The 20228-nt window shown below is 53.9% G+C and overlaps 1 protein-coding gene across 2 annotated transcripts in view; it reads left to right on the top strand.

Annotated features, from left to right (window-relative positions):
• Nucleotides 1–20228, top strand: part of SH3PXD2B (SH3 and PX domains 2B) — a 65467-nt gene that overhangs the window by 18252 nt on the left and 26987 nt on the right. For both annotated transcript variants that reach the window (XM_053956780.1, XM_053956779.1), the window contains exons 3-4: nucleotides 7569–7644; nucleotides 14729–14805. In XM_053956780.1, the coding sequence (XP_053812755.1) occupies nucleotides 7569–7644; nucleotides 14729–14805 (153 nt within the window). The remainder of the gene's footprint in view (nucleotides 1–7568; nucleotides 7645–14728; nucleotides 14806–20228) is intronic.

Raw genomic sequence — 20228 nt, 5'->3', positions numbered from 1 at the left:
CCCTGCGGGGAGCACATCCCAGGGGAAGCATGGCAGGGTCTGATCCGGGGGGGAGCCTGAGAGAAAGGAGCCAAAAAGATGGGAGGGATAAAAGTTCCATCCCTTGGGGCTTGTGCTGACAATCCAGTGTGGATTTTTTTGGGGGAAGTCTTTGGATAATGCAGTGGTTAAAGGTTTTCCTGGTTCCTCTCTCCCTGAGCCAGGGGTGAGCTGATGCCCTTCCCCTCCCCAGCTACTTATCCTTGGAAAAGCTCTGGGAATTCAGCTCCTCCTTCCTGCCAGCGCCCTGGTGGCCCGTCTGCTGCCCCTTGCCATGGGGTCTGTCCCTGGGGGGGTGCCTGCCTGTGCCCTGGGGGCTTGGTGAGGTTTTGTGGGTCTGGGCTGACGTGAGACCCAGCGTCTCGGTGTGCTTTTGATCAATCCAGCACAGCCACTTTGCTGGTGGAAAGACCTGCAATTTATATCATGTGGCAGCAGCCCTGGATCCAAAATGAACCAGTTTCAAGCTGATTGATGCTGCCTGGGGAGAAGCTGAGGACGGGGAGCAGTAAATCAGTGTGAAGGAGTGCTGTGTCTCTGTGAAATGGCCAGGACCTGCTTCTATTGTTAAATCCTCCTGGTACAGCACAGACTGCTCTGAGCACCTCCCACACACCCTGGGCAGCCAAGAAGTGCACTTGGATGGGGAGTGGGAGACAGAAATGAGAGCTGGGCTTGTCCTGCCCTTGCAGGGGAAGGTGATGAAGCTGAAGGGACAAGGTGTTTCCCCACGCTCCCGATTCCTCACTCCTTTCCCATCCCTTTCAGAGGCTCTCACGGGGCTGCCAGGCTGCTGTAAATCACTGCTCCTGTGCTTTTGGTGAGGGATTTCTGGCAGTTTGGGGTCCCCTGGCAAAGGGCTGTGAACCTCTGCAGGGATCTCCTGTGGGGCCTGGGCACAGGGGAACAATTTAACCTCTTCTTTTGCTCCATCCAAGAAGTGATGCTCCTTTTTCCTCGCTTCCCTTGTGTGTTTTTCCCATTATCCAGCGTGCCCTGGGGCTTGCCTGTCTCCTCAATCCCATCACTGGGTGCAGCACAGACTTCTCCTGGGTGTGAGGAAGGGCTGGATCCCTCAGCTGGGTTAGGGGAAGAGCTCAGGATCTGCCCTTCCCCTGTGACTCACAGCTTCCAGTGGGGAGGGGACCTTGCAGCCAGAAAATGGAGAGGGGAAAACGTGATGTGGTGGCCACGTGGGTGGATGCTGCAGGGCTCCGTGGTGCCATGCTGGCTCCAGGGTTTTCCTTCTGCTCATCTTCCCACCCCCAGGGTGCTGCTCTACCCCCTGTTGTGGTGATTTCCATGTTCTGCTCTTTTCTGGGATTGCAGAGTGAGCAATAACCTACCTAAAAAAAAAAAAAAAAGGTCTCCAGTGGCATGGGGACATCCAGGAGTTCCCTGTGAGTTCCACCTCCCAGTTCCAGCTCCCTGAGCCTTTCTGCCTTGCTGGGACCACACTTTGAGGCCCTTGCAGGAGGGGTGAGTCACTGAGTAGTGAATTATAAACGAGGTTTGTGGCTGTCTTCACCTGGCAGCGTGGAAATCAGATCTTGGAGGTGTAATTAAGGGAGGTGAATTTATTGTTTTAATACTGCCTTTGACTGAACATTGAGGGTTTCACTTGGATGTCATTTTTCACCACGTCAAATTAGCCAAACCAGGTATTTTTCAATACACCAGGTGCAGTTGTGCAACTTGTGGAGAATTCCTTGTGCTCCCATTTTCCTCTGCAGGCTGATCCTTTACCATCAACCATGGGCTGGTACTTGGCATTTCTGGAGAGGAAGAAAATATGGTTTCATGGCAGATTTTGAGGAATACCTCCCTCAGCGAGGAGTTTGGGTGTTAAAAAGAGGATTTGAGACCCTTCTGGGGCTGATCCCCCGCCCCAAAGTGGCAGGAAACCAGCTTGGAATTCCTGGAGAGCCAGGAAGGGGGAGAAGGAGGTGGATGGAGGTGAGATCTTTCCCTGCCTTGGGCTGAAGGCTCAAATTCAGCTGCTTCAACTCTTGTGTGTAGCCCCATTCGTGCTGGATCCCTGGCAGTGCCCAAGGCCAGGCTGCAGCACCCTGGGACAGTGGGAGGTGTCCCTGCCCTGCAGGGGTGGCACTGGATGAACTTCGAGGTTCCTTCCAGCCCCAAGCAGTCTGGGGCTCTGCGGAATCTCAGGCAGGAGAGCTCTGCCCTGGGCAGTGGAAGCTTTTTGCCCAGCTGCTTTTTGGACTCAGCTGACCCCAGCCCAAAGCTGGAGATGTGAAGCTGCCACGTGCCCAGAGCCCCCCGGTGCAGGCAGAGCCCAGCCAGCTCCCTGGGTGTGTCCCTCGTGGTTTATGGGGTGACACGGAGCTGTGGAGGCTCCGTCCCGGGGTCCCCAGGGGTGGAGGGTGTGTGCTGCCCACCCCCGTGCTCCCCATGCCAGGAGCTGCTCCCAGGCACCAGAGTGTGCCTGATGCTGCCTGTGACCTCACAGGAAATCTCTCCTGCAGTGGCAGCTGCTGACGATTTGTGTGGCCTTTTTTTTTTTTTTTTTTTTCCCCTTCCGACCTCAGTTAATTCATTTTTTTGTCGATTGCTGAGCGATGCTTCAGGTTTTCCATGAGGTTTTCACAAGGCAGCCTGTGTGATGCCATTTCCTGGTGCTGGGGAGGTCGGGCTTGCCCCTCCTGGTGATGCTGAAGTGCTCTGGGGCTCCTCACCCTGCTCAGCCCTGGCAGCTCCTGCTGCTGTGAACACCCAGCTCCCCTTGCCCGTGGAATGGGAATGGTGTGGCACCACTGGAGCCCTTCCCCAGAACCCACATCCATGTCAGCCCAGGGCTGGGCACTGACCAGGGAAGAAGTTCTTCCCTGTGTTCAGGTGGAACTGCCTGGGCATCACTTCCTGCCCATTTCTCTCGTCTCATTCAAGACATTTGGGATCTCAGCTTGCTCCTTGTTAATCCCTCTGTCTTCTGGGCTGCTGTGGTTTTTGTTTTTTTTTTTTTTTTTTCACCCCCTGTTTGTTCAGACAGCCCTTGAGGATGCAGGGAAAGTGCCTCTTGCAGGATCTCAAAGAGACTAAACACCAGGGGCCTGTGAGCTGCTGCCAGATGTCTCTTGCCCAGACTATTGCTTGGCAGAGGTTTCCCAAAGCAGCTGATTCCAGTGCTTTGATCTGCAGGAGCACTTTGAGAAGTCCCTGGTTCCCAGCCTGGAGCTGGGACCCTCGTCCTGTCCCCACGGGGCCGGGTGCTCCCCCCTGGCAGGACCTGTGTCCCTTCCCCAGTGGGACACTGGTGAGCCCAGTTTGGAGCAGGACTCTGCTTGCCTGGCTGATGGGCAGCTGGGGGTCAGGAGGGGCACTGCAGGGCTCACCCCACATGCCTGGGGCATTCCCTGCCCGCCAGGGACGGGCTGGGGGAGCTGGGGAGGGTGGGATGAGAGCAGCCTCATCTCTGCTGGTGCTGCTCCTGCTCACAAAGAGTCTCTTGTGGCTCTGCCACCAGACTGGGAAGCCTTTTGTTGAACTCCTTTTTTTTTCCCCCCGTTTTCCCTTCGAGTGGCGTCAGGAGCTGGCTCCTCTGCTCTGGATTGCAGGGGTTAGGGCAGCTCTCTCTTGCTGGGCCACAGAGGAGCAGCGTGGTTTTAGGCTGAACCTCTGCCAGAGCAGAGCAAATCCCGGAATGCCAGGATGGATTGTGACCACAGAGGGTCACTGGTGCCACCTCCCTGCTCCAGCAGGGCCATCCCCGAGCACGGGGCACAGGACTGTGTCTGGAGAGCTCTGGAATGTCCCCAGCGAGGAGATTCCATCCCCTCTCAGGTCTCTGTTCACTGACCAGGGAAGAAATTCTTCCCTATGTTCAGGTGGAACTTCCTGGGCATCAGCTCCTGCCCATTCCTCTCGTCTCATTCAGCAAATCTTCTTGATGAGGAAAAACTCTTCCACTGCATTGTGGACATGAGAGGAGCAGCAAAGCTTGGCACACCAAATTACCTGCTGGCACTTGGCCCGAGGCTGGGGGTGTTTTTGGCAGCAATTTCTCCAAGCTTTTTCCAGCTGGGAAGTGCCACGTCCTGCTCGCAGGCTGGGACACCTGGGGCCCTCTCCTGCAGCAGCCAGATCTCTGGGGTCACCCTGTGTGCGTGGTGTAAAACCCTCTGGCACTGCACCATCAGCTCCTTTTTGGGCAAAGCCCTCTGCCTGCCAGCAATCCTGCTGAGCAAGGGCATTCCCCTCTCCCTGGGATCCCCTGCAGCTCTCTTAATTGGTCTAATTAGGATATTATCTTACAGGGTTTCCTGTCGGTGAAGCAGCTCTCTGCCAGCCTGAGTGAGGGCTGTTGGTACCAAGCTGCTTTTCCAAGGCTGCCCATCCCTGGGGGTGTTCTCCTGGTTTATTTTCCCTGCATTTCCCCGTTAATGGACAGCTCAGGGAGTTCTCACAGTCTGCCTCACTCCAGACTCACTGCCCAGACATTCCTGCCTAAGGAAAACAGCCAGCTGATAAGATTAGCTGGTGGTGGTGGAGATAGATGTGGATAGATGTGCCCTGTGCTGGTGTGGGAGGCCTGGGCTGGGTCCCCCCCTGGAGTTTCCGTGCCCCAGTCCTGCCTCCAGGCTCTGGGAAGCTGTGATCCCTCTCCCTGCTGCAGAGGGGTCCATAAAATTGGGATACAACAGCTTCCTCTGTCATAACAGACACCAGAATTCTTCAGACTGCATCCACCCCAGCCTTTTTCTTTTTCCTTCTCTGTCAGAAATACTTAAAAATAATCTTGGAAGGGAGAAACAATAGATTAATTGTTGCTGGGTTTTGTTTTTTTTTTTTTCCCCTTCATTTTTCTCCCTGAGCTGGCTGGGTGCATTGCTGAGAGCAAGACTTGGCCCCTCTGTGCTCTCCTGTGTTTTGTGTCTGTCTGCATCTCTGCTGCCCTGTCTGCCCCCCTCCCCGGGGGTCTTGGCTGGCCCCCTCTGGGAATGGGGTGTGAGCAGTGCTGTTTGGGGCTTGGAGGGGAGCATTTGCTGCAGAGAGGGTTCGTGGGAGTCTCCCCATGCCACAAACCTCCTCCCTCCCCCAGCTCTGCTGCCTGCGTGCCTGGGGAAAGGGTGCTCTACCTCGAAAATTTGGCACTGGAATCTGCACACCACCCTCTGGTGCCTGTCCCTGTGTCCCTCCCCCGGGGTTTGTGGGGTTGCTGCACTTTCACCCTTTTCCCATCCCTTTCCCAGAGCTGGAGCTGCTTTCCTTGGCTTTCCTTGGCAGGAGCAGCGTGACAACCTGTGCTGCATCCCCATCCTGCAAAATCTGCGGGGCAGGGAGGACACGGGGAACCCCGGAGCCTGGAGCCCTGCCAGCTGCCTCTTCCTTGTCTCTGGTGGCATCCCCTGGGTCTGGAGCTGCTCTTTTCCACTCTCTCTTCTGTGCTTTTTGGGTGTGTCCTGCTCACTGGAGGAGCCCCCAGCCCCAGGCTGCCTTTCTGTGGCTCCGTGCTCCTGGATTTTTATCCCAAGCTGCCTCCCCTGCCCACAGCCAGCTCTGGGCTTGTTTTCCCTGGAGTGAGGTTCTCAGCTGTCCTTCCCACAGGCTCATGCCCAGGAGCACTGATGAGCTGGTGTTTGCTGCTGCCTCCTCCAGAGCTGTGTGACGTGGCTGGGATCCATGGGATCACCCCCTGCCCTCTCCTTCCCCACCTTCTCCCCTTCCTGTGAGTGCCAGAGGCTGCTCCAGGCACTCTGCAATCCCTTTTCCTCCTTCCAGCAGGAAAAAAAAAAGAGCAATTTGTTCCTTCCAGGCCAAATGGTGCCAGCCCAGGCAGGTCTGGTCTGACTGGGGTGGTGCTGGTGCCACTGGGCTGGAACAAAGAGAAGGGTCCCCACGCTGAGCAGCAGCTTTGCAGTGCAGCAGAAGGAGATGGAGATGGGCTGGGCTGGAGTTCTGGATGGATTTGGTGGGATCACAAGGCTGGGAAGGGATGTGGCCAGAGGCACAGCCCAGGCACAGCCTGCTCCATCCGTGCCTTGGAGGCTCACAGAGCTCTGCCAGCAGGGGCAGGGAGAGCCCCCAGTGCCTCCAGGATTGCTCCCAGTGCCTCCAGATTGATCCCAGTGCCTCCAGAAATGCTCCCAGTGCCTCCAGATTGATCCCAGTGCCTCCAGAAATGCTCCCAGTGCCTCCAGATTGCCCCCAGTGCCTCCAGAAATGCTCCCAGTGCCTCCAGATTGCCCCCAGTGCCTCCAGAAATGCTCCCAGTGCCTCCAGATTGATCCCAGTGCCTCCAGAAATGCTCCCAGTGCCTCCAGATTGATCCCAGTGCCTCCAGAAATGCTCCCAGTGCCTCCAGATTGATCCCAGTGCCTCCAGAAATGCTCCCAGTGCCTCCAGAAATGCTCCCAGTGCCTCCAGAAATGCTTCCAGTGCCTCCAGATTGCTCCCAGTACTTCCAGTTTGCTCCCAGTGCCTCCAGATTGCTCCCAGTGCCTTCAAGATTGCCCCCAGTGCCTCCAGGATTTTCCCCAGTGCCTCCAGGATTGTCCCCAGTGCCTCCAGGGTTTCCCCCAGTGCCTCCAGTTTGCTCCCAGTGCCTCCAGGATTTTCCCCAGTGCCTCCAGGATTGTCCCCAGTGCCTCCAGGGTTTCCCCCAGCCCCTCCAGGGTTTAAGCACAATCAGATGTGCAGTGTCTGTGCCTTGTTCTCCTCAGCCCTCTCCAGCCACAAGCTCTCCTGAGCTCTCCCCTGCAGGAGGAGCAGGGCCAGGGCACCTCTGCCCCACAGCACAGCAGGAGTGCTTCCAACAGCCACGGCACAGCCTGGATGTTCATGGACTGAGGGAAGAGATCTTGCCTTGCCTGGGGAGCCAAGTCCTCCCTGGGGCTGCTGGAATGTCACCACAGTCCCTGGCTGGTGTCAGGTTTGGGGACGTTTTTTTTCCTCACAAACTCCTCCCAGCTGTGCTCAGCGCCACCCAGGTTCTGAGCTCTCTTGTTTTCACTCTGAGAGCTCTTTCTGGTTTTCCTGTTGTCTTTGGGAGTCTTGGGGGAGTCTTTAATTTCTTCTCAAAATGCAGGGGAAAATACCTCCTTCCAGCCATCCCCTCTGCACCAAACCTCAATAATTGATCCCAGTGGTTGAGATCCAAGGGAAAAAAAAGTGTAACTGCTGCATGTGCAGGGCTGCAGAGGGCTGGTCAGACTTTCCAGGTGCTCAGGACACTTCCTGGGCAGGTTTTCTCCAGTGCTTCCATAAATGTGAATCCTGTAGGCAGGGAGCTCCAACGGGGACAGTCAGACCCATTTCAGGACCCTGGGGACACCAGGCAGCTGCAGAAATCCTGGGGGACACTTCAGATCCATGCCCTGGGGAAACCAAAGGAGAGTTTGCATCTCCCTCCTCTTCCTCCCAAAGGAAAATGGAGGGAATTATTTGGATATTGGATGTCTCTGGGCATGTTCTGTCCCCTCTCCTGCTTCGTCCCCTCCTGGGCAGAGTGGCTTTGTGTCCTGCCAGTGAATCCCTGACTTTGCTCACCTCTCTTGCATTTCCTTTCCTAGATGCAGATGCTGGACAAGTTCCCCATGGAAGGAGGCCAGAAGGACCCCAAGCAAAGGATCATCCCCTTTCTGCCAGGTAGGACAGGGGGCTCCAGCAAAATCCCTGCTGGTTTTGGCATGGCAGGAGCTCTTTCCCAGTCTGTGGGACTGGGAGCACACACACGTGGGGGGGCATACACGTATTTTAGCTCTTATCTGCTGCAGCATCTGAGCAACAGCGAGTTCTTGGCCTGCAGTGTGTCCTTTAAAACCTCTGGATTTGTTAGCAGTGTGCCCAGTGGGTGCTAAACCCCTCAGGATTTCTCTGAACCTCCAGGATTGTTGAGTGGAAGACCGAGAACCCCACAGGCACTGGGCTGAGGGTGGTGTGAGGCTCCCCAGAAGTGCTTTCCCCGTGCCATGCAGCTCCAGGGGACATCCAGAGGGAAGGAAAGAGCAGTGGAATCCCAGCTGATTGGCAGCCTTGGCTTCCTGCCGTGGTGTTTGGGAGGGACTGCCCAAAGACAGGGTTTCTGTGACATGTCCAGCACCAGTGGTTTTATGCCCAGGGAGCAGATGTGATAATCCGTGGCACTTTGTGGTGTGGGGGATTCCTGCTGTGGGGGGGAAAAAAGAGCCCTAACATGCCTTGGGAAAATAAGCAGCCTGTGGGGAGTCTCTTTGACCACAGAGTTGTCTTTACCCCCAGCCCTGAGCAGCTAATGAGGATATTTAGGAATGTCACGGCACCATAATCACTTCCAGTGGCTGTCAGATCTGTTTAGTGCAGCCCTTTGTGCTGTGCTCTGCCTCCCGGCTCTTCTAGAAACATAAAGGCCTTTGTGGGCTTTGCTTTTCTCCGAGTGGTGTGGAAAAAAAAAAAAAAAATAATAATTTCCACCCCTTTCTGAGCAAGAGAATCCGGTCTGGGTTTCTGATTCTGGCTTGTCCTGGCATTGTAGCATCAGCAAAAGCAAAGCTCACCTGGAGTTACAGCAGAAATGCTCTTGCTGTACAAGTGCTCCTGCCAGCAGGGAGAGGTGGAAGCCAAACTGGCAAAGGGCATCACTTGGAAAAATTGGATTTGTGCTTTGGCCATGCTGCACTTGCAGAAAATTCCCACCAAAATGCTGCAGTTTCTGGGAGGGAAGCCTGGTCAGAGCTCTGCTGCTCGCACTCACCGATATTTGTTTCTCCTTGGTGTTGGAAGAGTTTCCCTTCGCTCAGAAACGTGTCACTGGGATTTCCACTGTGGGAAAGAAAGGGGGTGGAAATTGCTGGAAAATAAAGGCTGGGCCAGCTCCAGGAGCGCTGTGCTTCAGGGAAGTTGTGCTCCTGGAGGTGGGAATCGTGGTGCCTTTGCCCTCCAGGCTCCTGGAGCAGTCAGGAGCTGCTGGCTTTCCCTGGAGCAGCTCAGAACCAGAACCTCCCCAGAGACAGGGTGGGCAAGCTCTGCTTCTGAAAGAGGATTTCACCTGGGGAAGGCTCTTTCAATATTTGCTGGCTGTACTGGAGCCTGATTCCTTTCTGGAGCAGTTCTTTGCCTTCCCAGTTTGGGATGACAACGAGTTTTGTCACAGCTGACCCCCAGCTTTGTCTCTCTCAGCCCAGAGCTGCCATCCAGGTGAGCTCAGTCAAGCAGCCTGGGACAAAAACGTGGTTCTATCTCCCCAGACTTGCTGGGGTTTTGATTGTGTCCGTCTTCTGGGAATACTGGAGTTTGTTCCCAATCCCATTTGGAGCATCTGAATTTCATTACCAGGGGAGTTTGGGCTGCTGTGGTTTCCTGCAAGCCCTCTGCTTTCTGGGAAGCCCCTTGCAGAACAGCATCAGCAGCTCTCAAAAACAGCTCCTGCAACTCTGGCTTCCTTACCAAACCCCAGAGTGTCCCAAGCTGAGGGTCAGCACCACGACTTGAGGAGGTGCCACGGGGTTTGTGTGTCAGGCTGGTTTCCTGGAATGGGAAAGAGCTCCAGGACTGCCCCACATTACAACACCCAGCCCACAGGAACTCTGCTGGCTTTGTGTTGCCTCATTTTGTGAGTGCCTGCTTGGAGGATTTGACTTTTTATGGGAAATTTCTGGAGACTCTGGCCTCTCGAAGCAGGTCTTTGATGCTATCAGAAGGGGCTTTTGTAAGTGCAAGTCCTTCAGCCCACTCAGCTCTCGTGGAGCCACAGAGCTGGGTCCTCCAAAGCAGAGCAGCTGCACTTGAGCTTTGGGGCCAGGGCTTGTCCCTTTCTGGCTGTTGGCACCACCTTCACCCCACAGCAGAGCGTGGTGGGGTTTGGATTTTCCTGGCAGTGCTCCTGCTCTGTGCCTGGAAAGCTCAGAGGGGAATTTGAAGTGCTCTTTGAGCTCTCTGAGCTGGCCTTGAGCCCCTGGCAGAGCTTTTTTGTGGTGCTGGAGCAGCTGTGGCAGCACCCAGCCCGTGCCTGGCACCAGCTGTGCCCCTTGGCACGGCTCTGGGGCAGCTGCAGAGGAGCAGAGCCCTGCTGGTGCCCAGCTGGGACACCCACACCAGGCTTCCCCCCTGCCTGGCCGGGACATGACGGCGTGGAGACCCCAGGAAAGAAGGAGCAGAGAAAACAAATGAGCTCAGCTGGGGAGGGCTGTGCCAGATCCTTCAGGAAACAGCTTTTCTAAGGAACGTGGAGCCTTCCAAGCCCCATGGCCTGGAGCAGATCCTGGCCAGCTTTCCTGCCTCGCTGGAAACGTGAGCCTCGGCAAGGAGGGGTTGCCTGAGGCTGAGCTCACTTTGGCTGTAAAATTGCTTTTTAGGAAGATTTAGCTGCTTGGGACAGGAGTGAAGTCCCGAGAAGGGAGCAGGAGAAAGGAGGTTTGTGGGGAGGTGATTTTTCAAAGCAGAATTAGGCTTTCTTTCTGCTCCCTTCCCAGCCCACCAGGCTGCTGGCTGTGGGCATCAGTGCCACCCACAAACTTGGGCTTTTTCTCCCAGAATAAGTGTGAGGGTGCTTTAGCTCCCACAAAATCTTTGTGAAGGCAGTGGGGGAAAACTCCTCCATTTTCCAGCTATGGTACCTGACTTTGCTCAGTCCTGTTGCATCTTCCTGTGAGCTGGAGGTGGGGCAAGGGTCCTAATTGTTATTTTGTGCTCTAACAAGATGGGATCTCTGCTGTAGCAGGTTGGGAGGGCATTCTGAACCCCTGCACAGAGCAGATTCTAAGTGTAGGACTCCTGGAAACACCATCTCCCATGGCTGATCCCCCATCCCAGGAATAACTGGCTGCTCCAGGGGCTGGGATTAATTATGTGTACATTCAGGGCTGCCTTTTTTCTGAAGTGAGTTTGGAACCCGTGCTGGGGAAAGTCTGGATGTGATTTGAAAGGTGCAGAGCAGTGAATTCTTTCCGAGGGGGCAGAGTGGGGGGACTCCTTTGGGGTAAAGCAGGAGGCACAGCTGCTTTTCCACCCTTGGAATCCCTGCCTTGGTTCACAGCTGGGATGGCCAGGGGGATGTTTTTGGGATTCTCAGCTTGCTGCACATCCAGCCTTTGGCCCCACAATTTCACTACTTAAGGTCCCTCTGTCTGGTTTTTTTTTGTTGTTTTTTTTTTTTTTTTTTTTTTTTCTTTTTTTTTTCTTTTTTTTTTGCCCAGCTCCTTGCTCCCAGTATAACCCCAGCTCTGCCTGGAGAATTCCCACAGGAGGGAACGATTTGCAGAGCCCTGTTTCCCTGGTTTTGTTTGTTTGGAGAGATTAACCCCTCCTGTGGCCTGCCTGCTCTGTCTCACACTGCTGGAGACCCAAATTCCTTATCAGCCAATTTTCCCCAAGCTTTCCTGACACTTCTCAATCCCAATGAAGGCCTGAGGCAGTGAGGGCCAGGCTGCATTTTTTTTTTCCAGTCCCCCACCCCCTCTTTGGGAGCTGCTCCATCAATTTTTGCTCTGGGTCAATCAGATGCAAGCAAATCAATCAGATAAAGCAAATCAGCCTTGATTACCCACAGAGGAGTTTGGTTCTTCCACTCCTGGGGAACAGATCCTTTCTGGCACCAGAGGAATTTTCATGGCCAGACAGAATTCCCTCAGCAGAGCTTCTCTTTTCCTTTGTAGGGATTAATTTTTTAAGTGCAGAAGGAGCAGGCAGCACATCCTGGAGCGTGGGTGCTTGCACAGCCAGGGCAGCCATTGTGTGTCAGAGCCTTATCTCAGTCTTTTTTTCCAAAATCAACTTGTTTGACACATTCCTGGGTGATGAACGTTCTCTCAGCTTTGTTTGTTTGTGTAAAGGACAGTGTATTTTACCACACTTCCTGCTGGAGGGAACTCCTGGTGCCAGCAGGGATGGAGCCTCATTGCTCATGCATAGCATTATCTATGTAAATAAGAAAATCTAATTATTTCTGAGCCCTGGCATCGTGACAAGAGAGGGAAGCTGGGCTAATGGAGCCTGCAGCAGCACTGGCCTTTGCAGCTGATGGCAAACCCCATTACCAGCAGAGCTGCCTCCCTTCACCTGTCTTGTCCTTGGTGTTCCCCATCCTGAGGCAGGAGCAGTGCTGGGAGGGCAAAAATGAGTTGGGAATCGCGGGGCCATGGGATGGTTTGGGTTGGAAGGGACCTTAAAGGTCACCTCATCCCACCCCTGCCATGGGCAGGGCACATCCATTATCCCAGGTAGCTCCAAGCCACGTCCAGCCTGGCCTTGGACACTTCCAGAACCTGCCTGAGGATCCTTACAGGTCCTGGAAGCAGCCAAAAGAATCAGAGCGCTGGGAATGAGGGGGTGGGAGCCATCCCCTGGAGCTGCAGCATCATTCCTGTGCTCTCTGCACCCCTCAGTGTCCATGTCTCTGTCCATGTCCCCACTGGACAGCTCTGCTATTCCCAGATTTAGGCCTGGGCCAAGGAAAACATGCCCAGGGAAATGCTGGGCATTTCTCCCTGACCCTGCAAGTTGCCCACCTTTCCCTTCCAGGAGGGAAGTGGTTTCCTGCTCTCTCCTGCCTCTCAACTCAAGGGTTTCCATTGCTGGATTTGGCAGCACTGAAGGGGCTGCAATTATGTTAATTAGGCATTTTGATTAAAGTCAGCTTTTTGATAGAAAATAAACTTCCTTGTTGAAAAATACCAGATCTAGAGCAAATAGAGAGAGGAGCTGGGTTTCCTGCTGGTTCATATGCTCCATGCCTGGGCTAATTTAAGATCACTTGTGATGAATTTATTCCCCCAAACTGTATTCTTTTCATTATTATTACTCACTAGCATATGTTTGTTAAACATTTCAATATTCCCACACCCAGAGCTTATTATTTCAGCCATTTATAACCTACCCACCCTCAGTGATTTCATTTTGGCAGACCTAGAACCAACACAGCCATTCCTTACCCCTGCCAACAGAACTGGTGTGATCCATTCATCTTTCTAGCAATCATCATTCAAGCAGAGTCCTCGGCAGCAAACACACTGGGATTGCTGATGCAAAGGCAAAACTTGATCATTCTCTTGTCAGGGGGGAAAGAATTGCTCAGGGCAAGGGATGGAGCTCCAGCCTGGGTGCTGTTCCCAGTCTTTGCAGACAAATTCCCTGCTCCCAGGCTATTCACCCTCAAAATAGGAGAAGATTGAATAGAGGGGGTTTTGTTCTCACTCTGTCACAAAGGCTGCCAGATTTGGCTCTTCTTGGCATGCTCTGGGGACTGCACTGCAGAGCAGAGCATTTCCACCATCAGTGTCCCAGCCCTGCTGCCAAGGGCCCAGAAATGAGGAGCAATCCTGGGCTGAGCTGGCCTGACCCCATCCCTTCCACTGCAGGGCAAGGATGGAGCTGCCTCTGAGTGGATTCAATCCTGTGCCAAAGCACTAACTGAGCCTGGCAGGAGATCTGGCTCCTCCAGAAGGTTCTTGCTCGAGCTCTTTGCAAGCTGAAGTTGGCTTGGCTTTAGTTCATCTCTGCTTCAAAAATGCATTGGCAGCTTGCACAAGTCACCCGTGATCCAGCTCCTGGCCAAGTCAGGGAGAGGCACAGGGGGTGACCCAGCCCTGGGTTTCAAACTGGGATAAATCACCCAGCCCTGGACTTAAAATTCTGATCAATGACTCAGCCCTGGATTTAAAATTGTCAGAATCATGTGACCATTTTCCTGTGTCCTGTTCTTAGTAGTATCCAGCCCCTGGCTTCAGTAATTCCAGGGACAAAGGGACAAAGCCACGATGTGACTCCCCAAGTGCTTTTTCCCTGCTCTCATGTGGTTTGCAAGGCTGGAGTGAGGGGAGTTTGGCTTCTGGGTTGCCCTGTGGTGACCCCTTTGATAGATGAAGGGGTTGTTGCTCTCCTTGGGTTCAGGGATGGGATTGGAAAGTCAAACAGGCACAAAAGAAAAGACTTTCCTGTGGTATTGGAGATGCCAGGAGGAACTTGAGGGAACTTCACTGCCACCCACCCCTCCAAACCACAGTTTTCCAGGTGATTGTGTTGCAGAGCAGTGCCAGTTCCTGGAGCTTTGGGAAGCGGGTCTGGAATCCTGCCAGCACCAACCCTTTTGATCAGGGATCTGTTTCACTGTCTGCTAATGGCTTTTGTCTCCTTAAGCCAGAGAAGCTGTTCTCTGAGAGAGCAGCTTGAAGCATTTAGGACTCATTAGGCTTCAAAGGAAGGAGGCCTGTGCCCTAAGCCAGAGGGGAGGAAACGGAGTGGCAAGAGGATCCCATTAATGGAGAACAAAAATAAAGCCCAGACAGGAAGGAAAATTCTATAGGTCTGACTCAGAGCTGCAGACACTGTGGCTTCCAGCACCAGGAGCTGCACAGGGAAAAACCCTCTGGCCTGGCTGCTGCCCACACTGGACCTGGACACCCTGGGCAATGGGACAGGGGATGTCCTGCCAGCGTTTGCCAGGGATTTTGTCCACCCTAGACTTGCACACCAGCAAACAGAGAGGTGTGCTTTGGTGGGGGCTGCTCCTCATCATTGCCACACTGCTGAGAGAGCAGGGGGATGCAGTTTGCTGGGAGCTCTTTCCTCTGCTCTCTCCCGGAATGTCCTTGCCACTGGAACTGTGCCTGATTCTGATGAGGTGTGTAATCCATATGAGGAAATGGGCTTTTATGGGTATGGTGCTGCTGGGAACAAGAGGGGGTGCAGGGAAAAGGTCCTGGCAGAGAGATCCCAAAGGTGCTGTGCTGAGCTGCCCTTGTCTCCTCTCGTGTTTCAGGGAAGATCCTCTTCCGCCGGAGCCACATCCGCGACGTGGCGGTCAAACGCCTGATCCCCATTGATGAGTACTGCAAGGTAAGGGGGCTTCCACTCCAGGGTCACACACAGGGTCACACTCAGAGTCACAGGGTCACACACAGAGTCACACACAGACACACACAGAGTGACAGAGTCACACACAGAGTGACAGAGCACACACAGAGTCACAGGGTCACACTCAGAGTCACACTCAGAGTCACAGAGTCACACACAGAGTCACACACAGACACACACAGAGTGACAGAGCACACACAGAGTCACAGGGTCACACACAGAGTCACACACAGACACACACAGAGTGACAGAGCACACACAGAGTCACAGGGTCACACACAGAGTCACAGGGTCACACTCAGAGTCACAGAGTCACACACAGAGTCACACACAGACACACACAGAGTGACAGAGCACACACAGAGTCACAGGGTCACACTCAAGAGTCACACACAGACACACACAGAATCACACACAGAGTCACACACAGAGTCACAAACAGAGTGACAGAGCACACACAGAGTGACAGAGTCACACTCAGAGTCACAGGGTCACACTCAGAGTCACAGGGTCACACTCAGAGTCACAGAGTCACAGGGTCACACTCAGAGTCACACACAGACACACACAGAGTCACACACAGAGTCACAGAGTCACACACAGAGTGACAGAGTCACACTCAGAGTCACAGGGTCACACACAGACACACACAGAATCACACACAGAATCACACACAGAGTCACACCCAGAGTCACAGATTCACACACAGAGTCACAGAGTGACACTCAGAGTCACAGAGTGACAGAGTCACACACAGAGTCACACACAGACACAGAGTCACAGAGTCACACACAGAGTGACAGAGTCACACACAGAGTGACAGAGCACACACAGAGTCACAGGGTCACACTCAGAGTTACAGGGTCACAGAGTCACACACAGTCACAGAGTCACACACAGAGTGACAGAGTCACACAGAATCACAGAATTCACAGAATCACACACAGCATCACACACAGAATTCACAGAATCACACACAGAGTCACAGAATCACACACAGAGTTACACAGAATTCACAGAGTCACACACAGAATCACACAGAATCACAGAATCACTGGGTTGGAAGAGATTTTCAAGATCATTGAGTCCAACCCAGCCCCATCACCTCAACTAAACCCTGGCACCCTGTCTTGGTTTAAACACATCCAGTCTTTTTTTAAACACATCCAGTCTGATTTTAAACACACCCAGGGATGGGGACTCCACCACCTCCCTGGGCAGCCATTCCAGAACTTTATCACCTTTCTGTAAAAAACTTTTTCCTAATATCCAACCTGTATTTCCTGTGGTGCAGCTTGAGGCTGTGTCCTCTGGTTCTGTCAGTGCTGCCTGGAGAAAGAGCCCAACCCCAGCTGAGCACAGCCACCTCTCAGGAGCTGTAGAGAGTGGTAAGGTCACCCCTGAGCCTCCTTTTCTTCAGGCTGAACCAGCTCCCTTATCCTTGGACTCCCACCAAGGATACTCCCAGCTTGGCCCAGCTCCATCCTGATGGACTGACAGCATCTCATGGTGTGCCAGCGCTGCCCTGATGCCTTCAGAGGCTGCCTGGAGCAGAGGCTGGGCAGAGTCACAGCAATAAAGTTGGGATTTATGGAAAGGCCTTCACAGGACACACCCTGGGCAGTGCAAGAGCCCGGCCGTGGCTCCACCCCACATGGACTCCTGCTTTTGACACTTTTATAAGTTTGGCTCCATTTCCCTGTTGGGGTTCAGTGTCCAATTCCAGCTCCAGGTGGAGCAGTCCCATCCTCCCAGGTTGCTCTCCTCCATTCCCTGCTGTTTGCACTTTTTGGGGCTGAAGCTGCAGCGGTGTCCTTGGTTGTGGGCTGGAAAAGGATTGTTGTGTGTGCCTGAGCTGTGAGGAGAGCTGCTGGCACTTGACATGAAGTTCAGAGCTCTGTACCAATGCAGTGCAGAGTGTGGAAAACATGAGAGCTCAGACTGAAGGCATCAAGAGCACAGGGAGTGCTCTAATCAATCTCTTTTTTTGATTAAAACCCACCCATGGTTTAGCTTTTCTCTCCTCATGATTCATGCTGGGGGCTTGGAGGTCTGACCTCACAGGGGTCAGAGGTGCCCAACCCCACTCCAGTTTGCACCCTGCTGCTGGGCTTTGCCTTCCTCCTGTCCCTTCTCCAGCTGCAAAGCAGAACCAGCTCTGGAAGGGCTGGAAAGGACCTGGCTGTGTCCATCACCACAGGTTTGGAGTGAAATGGTTCCGTGCAGGACTTGGTTTGAAGGACTCAGCTCCTCAGGGAGCCTTTCCTTTCCCATCTTTTGGGAAAAGGCCTCCTGTGTGATGTAGCAGACAGCACTTGAGGCTGTAGGATGGTGGGGTGGCTCCAGACTGGGATGCAGACTCCGGTTACTGCTTACAAAAACAGGGTAAGATGACTTGTACCTCAGAAAATTATTGGAACAGAGAGAAGGCTGAGACAATTTGCTCCATACTCTTGAAGGATATAAAACTGGGCTGAAGTGTAAGGGAAATTATGATTTTAGGGCAGATTTTTTTTTGGCAGGAGAAACAAAATACTGAAGTCCACGACAAACTATTTTCACGCAAATCCAGCGTGTCACATCTCGTCATGTCAAAGATGTGCATTAGTACTTGCAGCAGCCATGGTAGGACTGGTGCCTCCGAAATCCAGTCTGAATTTTGTTGGAAATTTATGCAAAAGCTGCAAAACCCACGGGAGAAGACGGGGAAATGGTAAAATACCCATGCCATCCCTTAGGTGAGGGAGGTGTGGCAGTGCCTTTGCGTGGTGGGGGGGAGGCTGTGGGGTTTGGGGCTCAGCCAGGCCCGTGGCTGGAATAACAACTCCAGGGATGGGGATGGATTGGGAAATGCATCCTGACAGCTCTGCAGAGGGGCTGCAGATGAGAATCGCTGCGGGCCAGGACAGCAGCTGAGGGCAGAGTGATGGAGGTGGGGTACAAGGTGTGCTCTGAGCTGTCCTGGGGGGAGCTGAGGGTGCTTGGCCCTTGTCTCCCGAGCCACTGAGCTGTGTCAGCTGCACAGACAGGCGCGGCCGTAAATTCCATTTTGGGGAAGAAAACGTCCCTCAGTGATAAAATGCTGCAGCTGCCTCTTTCAGAGCCATGCCATTAGTGGCATAAAATATAATGAACCCATCTGACTTAACAAGAGGAAGGTAATGGCTGATGTTATACGACCCACTTAGGGAGCTGTGCTCTCCTCCTCCCGTTAATGCATCACCCAGGAGTTCCCAGCTCTCCCTCCTGGCCTTGAGCTGCTGCTGCTTACCCGGAAAGCAGCTGAGCTGAGCTGGGTGTGGGACTCACCAGGGGCTGCAGAGATGGAAAATGAGCAAGGGATTAGCAGGAGGGAGCTGTGTGAGGAAGTTTCTGCTTTATTGCCATCTCCTCTGAGGGAAGTTGGGCGTCTTCGTTCTCTGGGAGAGCCCTGCAAAGAGGATGGGTGAGATTTGGGGTGGAAGCAGGGAAGTGGAGCAAGGGAGGGGGGCACCACTGCTTTCACAGGGCACTGTTCCTGCTGAAGGGCTCTGTTCCAGCTCCTGTTGTACTGAAAAACGTGGCAATTGAAGATAAAGTGCAGGAAAAGCAGCAAAGGAATCGGAGCAAGCTGGTAAGAGCAATGAGTTACTCAGTGAGACTCCAAACAACCATGGGATTGGCAAAGAGAGGGAGCAGAGGCCTGAAATGCCTTCCCATTTCTCCAGTTTATTCTCTTGGTGTTTCACATCTGCTGGCCCTTCTTGTGGTGTGGGCTCTGCCTTCCTCCTGTCTAAGGGATTTTGGGGAAGTGCTAGAGGGGGGTTGATGAAGGAGTGGTGATGCTCTACCCCAAAGAGAGTGGGTGGCCCACTGAGAATACTGCTGCTCTGAGAAAGGAAAGAAAATCCTTTCTCACTGCCTGCAGAATGGATTTGAATCCAACAGGGATCCTCTGTCTTTGGTCCTTTCTCCTCAGGCCTGCAGGCAGCAGGATGGGAAAGGTGACTTTGCTGTGGCTCCGACACCAAAGCTGTGTCCTGCTGGCCCTGCCCAGGTCACTGCCGTGGGTGGCAGGGCCAGAGGAGGGGGACAGACATCAGGCTGCTTGTGCCACTGTTTCCAATGTAGTGGCCACAGCTGCTGTGGCCAGCAGGACAGCAGGGTGGCCTGCTTGGCTCGGCAGAGGCAGCTCTAGGTGGGCTTCCTTCAAAACGTCCTGGGGAATGAGCTGTGGGCCTTGTGTCTCCTCCTCCCAGCACAGGGTGCTCTCTGGGATCATCCCCTCCTTTTAGAGGGCACTGGGCCTTCTCCAGGCCACAAAATCCCAGGGATTTTGGCACGGGGGAAAACACTTAGATCACGGGATGCTGGAGCTGGGCAGTGGTACCACATGGGAATGGCATCCATGCAAAACCTGATATTTGAATGGCCCAAAAGCCATGCAGGGAGTGGTTTTCTCTCTGCTGTGTCTCACATGATCCTGTTCAGTCTGGCCCATGATTAGTGGTCTGCTGTGCTGGCACTGAGGGACTGGCTGCTTGGTGCTGGAAGGGCTTTGGGGCCAGCACTTGGGGCAATAAGGAGCCACATCTGATCTCTGTGGTCACCCCGGGGCTCTGCAGCTGTGGTTTTGTCTCCAGCAGAGAAATGAGGGGAGGTTTGCTTTGCCCACACTGCTGTCACGAGACTGCTGGGACAGCAAACAGAGGGGAGGAGGAATTGCACAGAAAACTGGTTATAAATCTGCTCCAAGGCAGGCTGCAGCTCTGCTCCCTGATTTTAAATACTCCCTTTTTCCATTGGCCTCCCAGCCAGGCACTCTCACCCTGCAGGTCCTACTGTTGCAGCTTTTTTACAATAGATTCCTTGAAGGGAAAGAAGCAGAGGGAATTTTACATCTCCTGCCATTCCACAGCAGCAGAGCAGCCTCCCAGCCCTGCTGTCTGTGCTTTTCCCTCCCTTGCTTCTCTCCCTGCCCCTGCCCAAGCTGCCATTGCCCAGGGGAGCATTTTTAGGATGTGCTGGGGTGGCACTGAGAGTCTGCCACGTGTAAACTGCCCAGCCTTTCCCAAGGATGGCTGCTCCAGGCTGGCAAACTGAGCTGGGAGGCTGGATGGACACCCTGGGGCTCTCAGCCTCTGACACAACATCTGCCCAAAAGGCTGGAGCTGGCTAAGCAGGGCCTGGGCAGTCTCTGCTTATTTTCCTTTAGTCTGAACTGCAGCAGGGTGGGGTGGTGGGTGGAAGTGGGGCTCTCTGGGTTTGCTGTGGTTCTCTCCAGCCTGTGCTGGGAACCCCTCTGTCAGAGTCCAGCACATCCCTCTGGCTGCCCTGGCTGGCTCCAGACCCTGGCAGGGGTCTCAGAGACCCTGGCACGAAGTCAAAAACAGCTGTGGCTTTGATTTTAGCCAGTGGAAAGCTGT

This window comes from Vidua chalybeata, chromosome 15 (genome assembly GCF_026979565.1).
Source record: "Vidua chalybeata isolate OUT-0048 chromosome 15, bVidCha1 merged haplotype, whole genome shotgun sequence".
In the NCBI taxonomy this organism is placed as follows: Eukaryota; Metazoa; Chordata; class Aves; order Passeriformes; family Viduidae; genus Vidua; species Vidua chalybeata.
The sequence above is the reverse complement of the archived record's forward strand: the minus strand, read 5'-3'. Positions and strand labels throughout refer to the sequence as shown.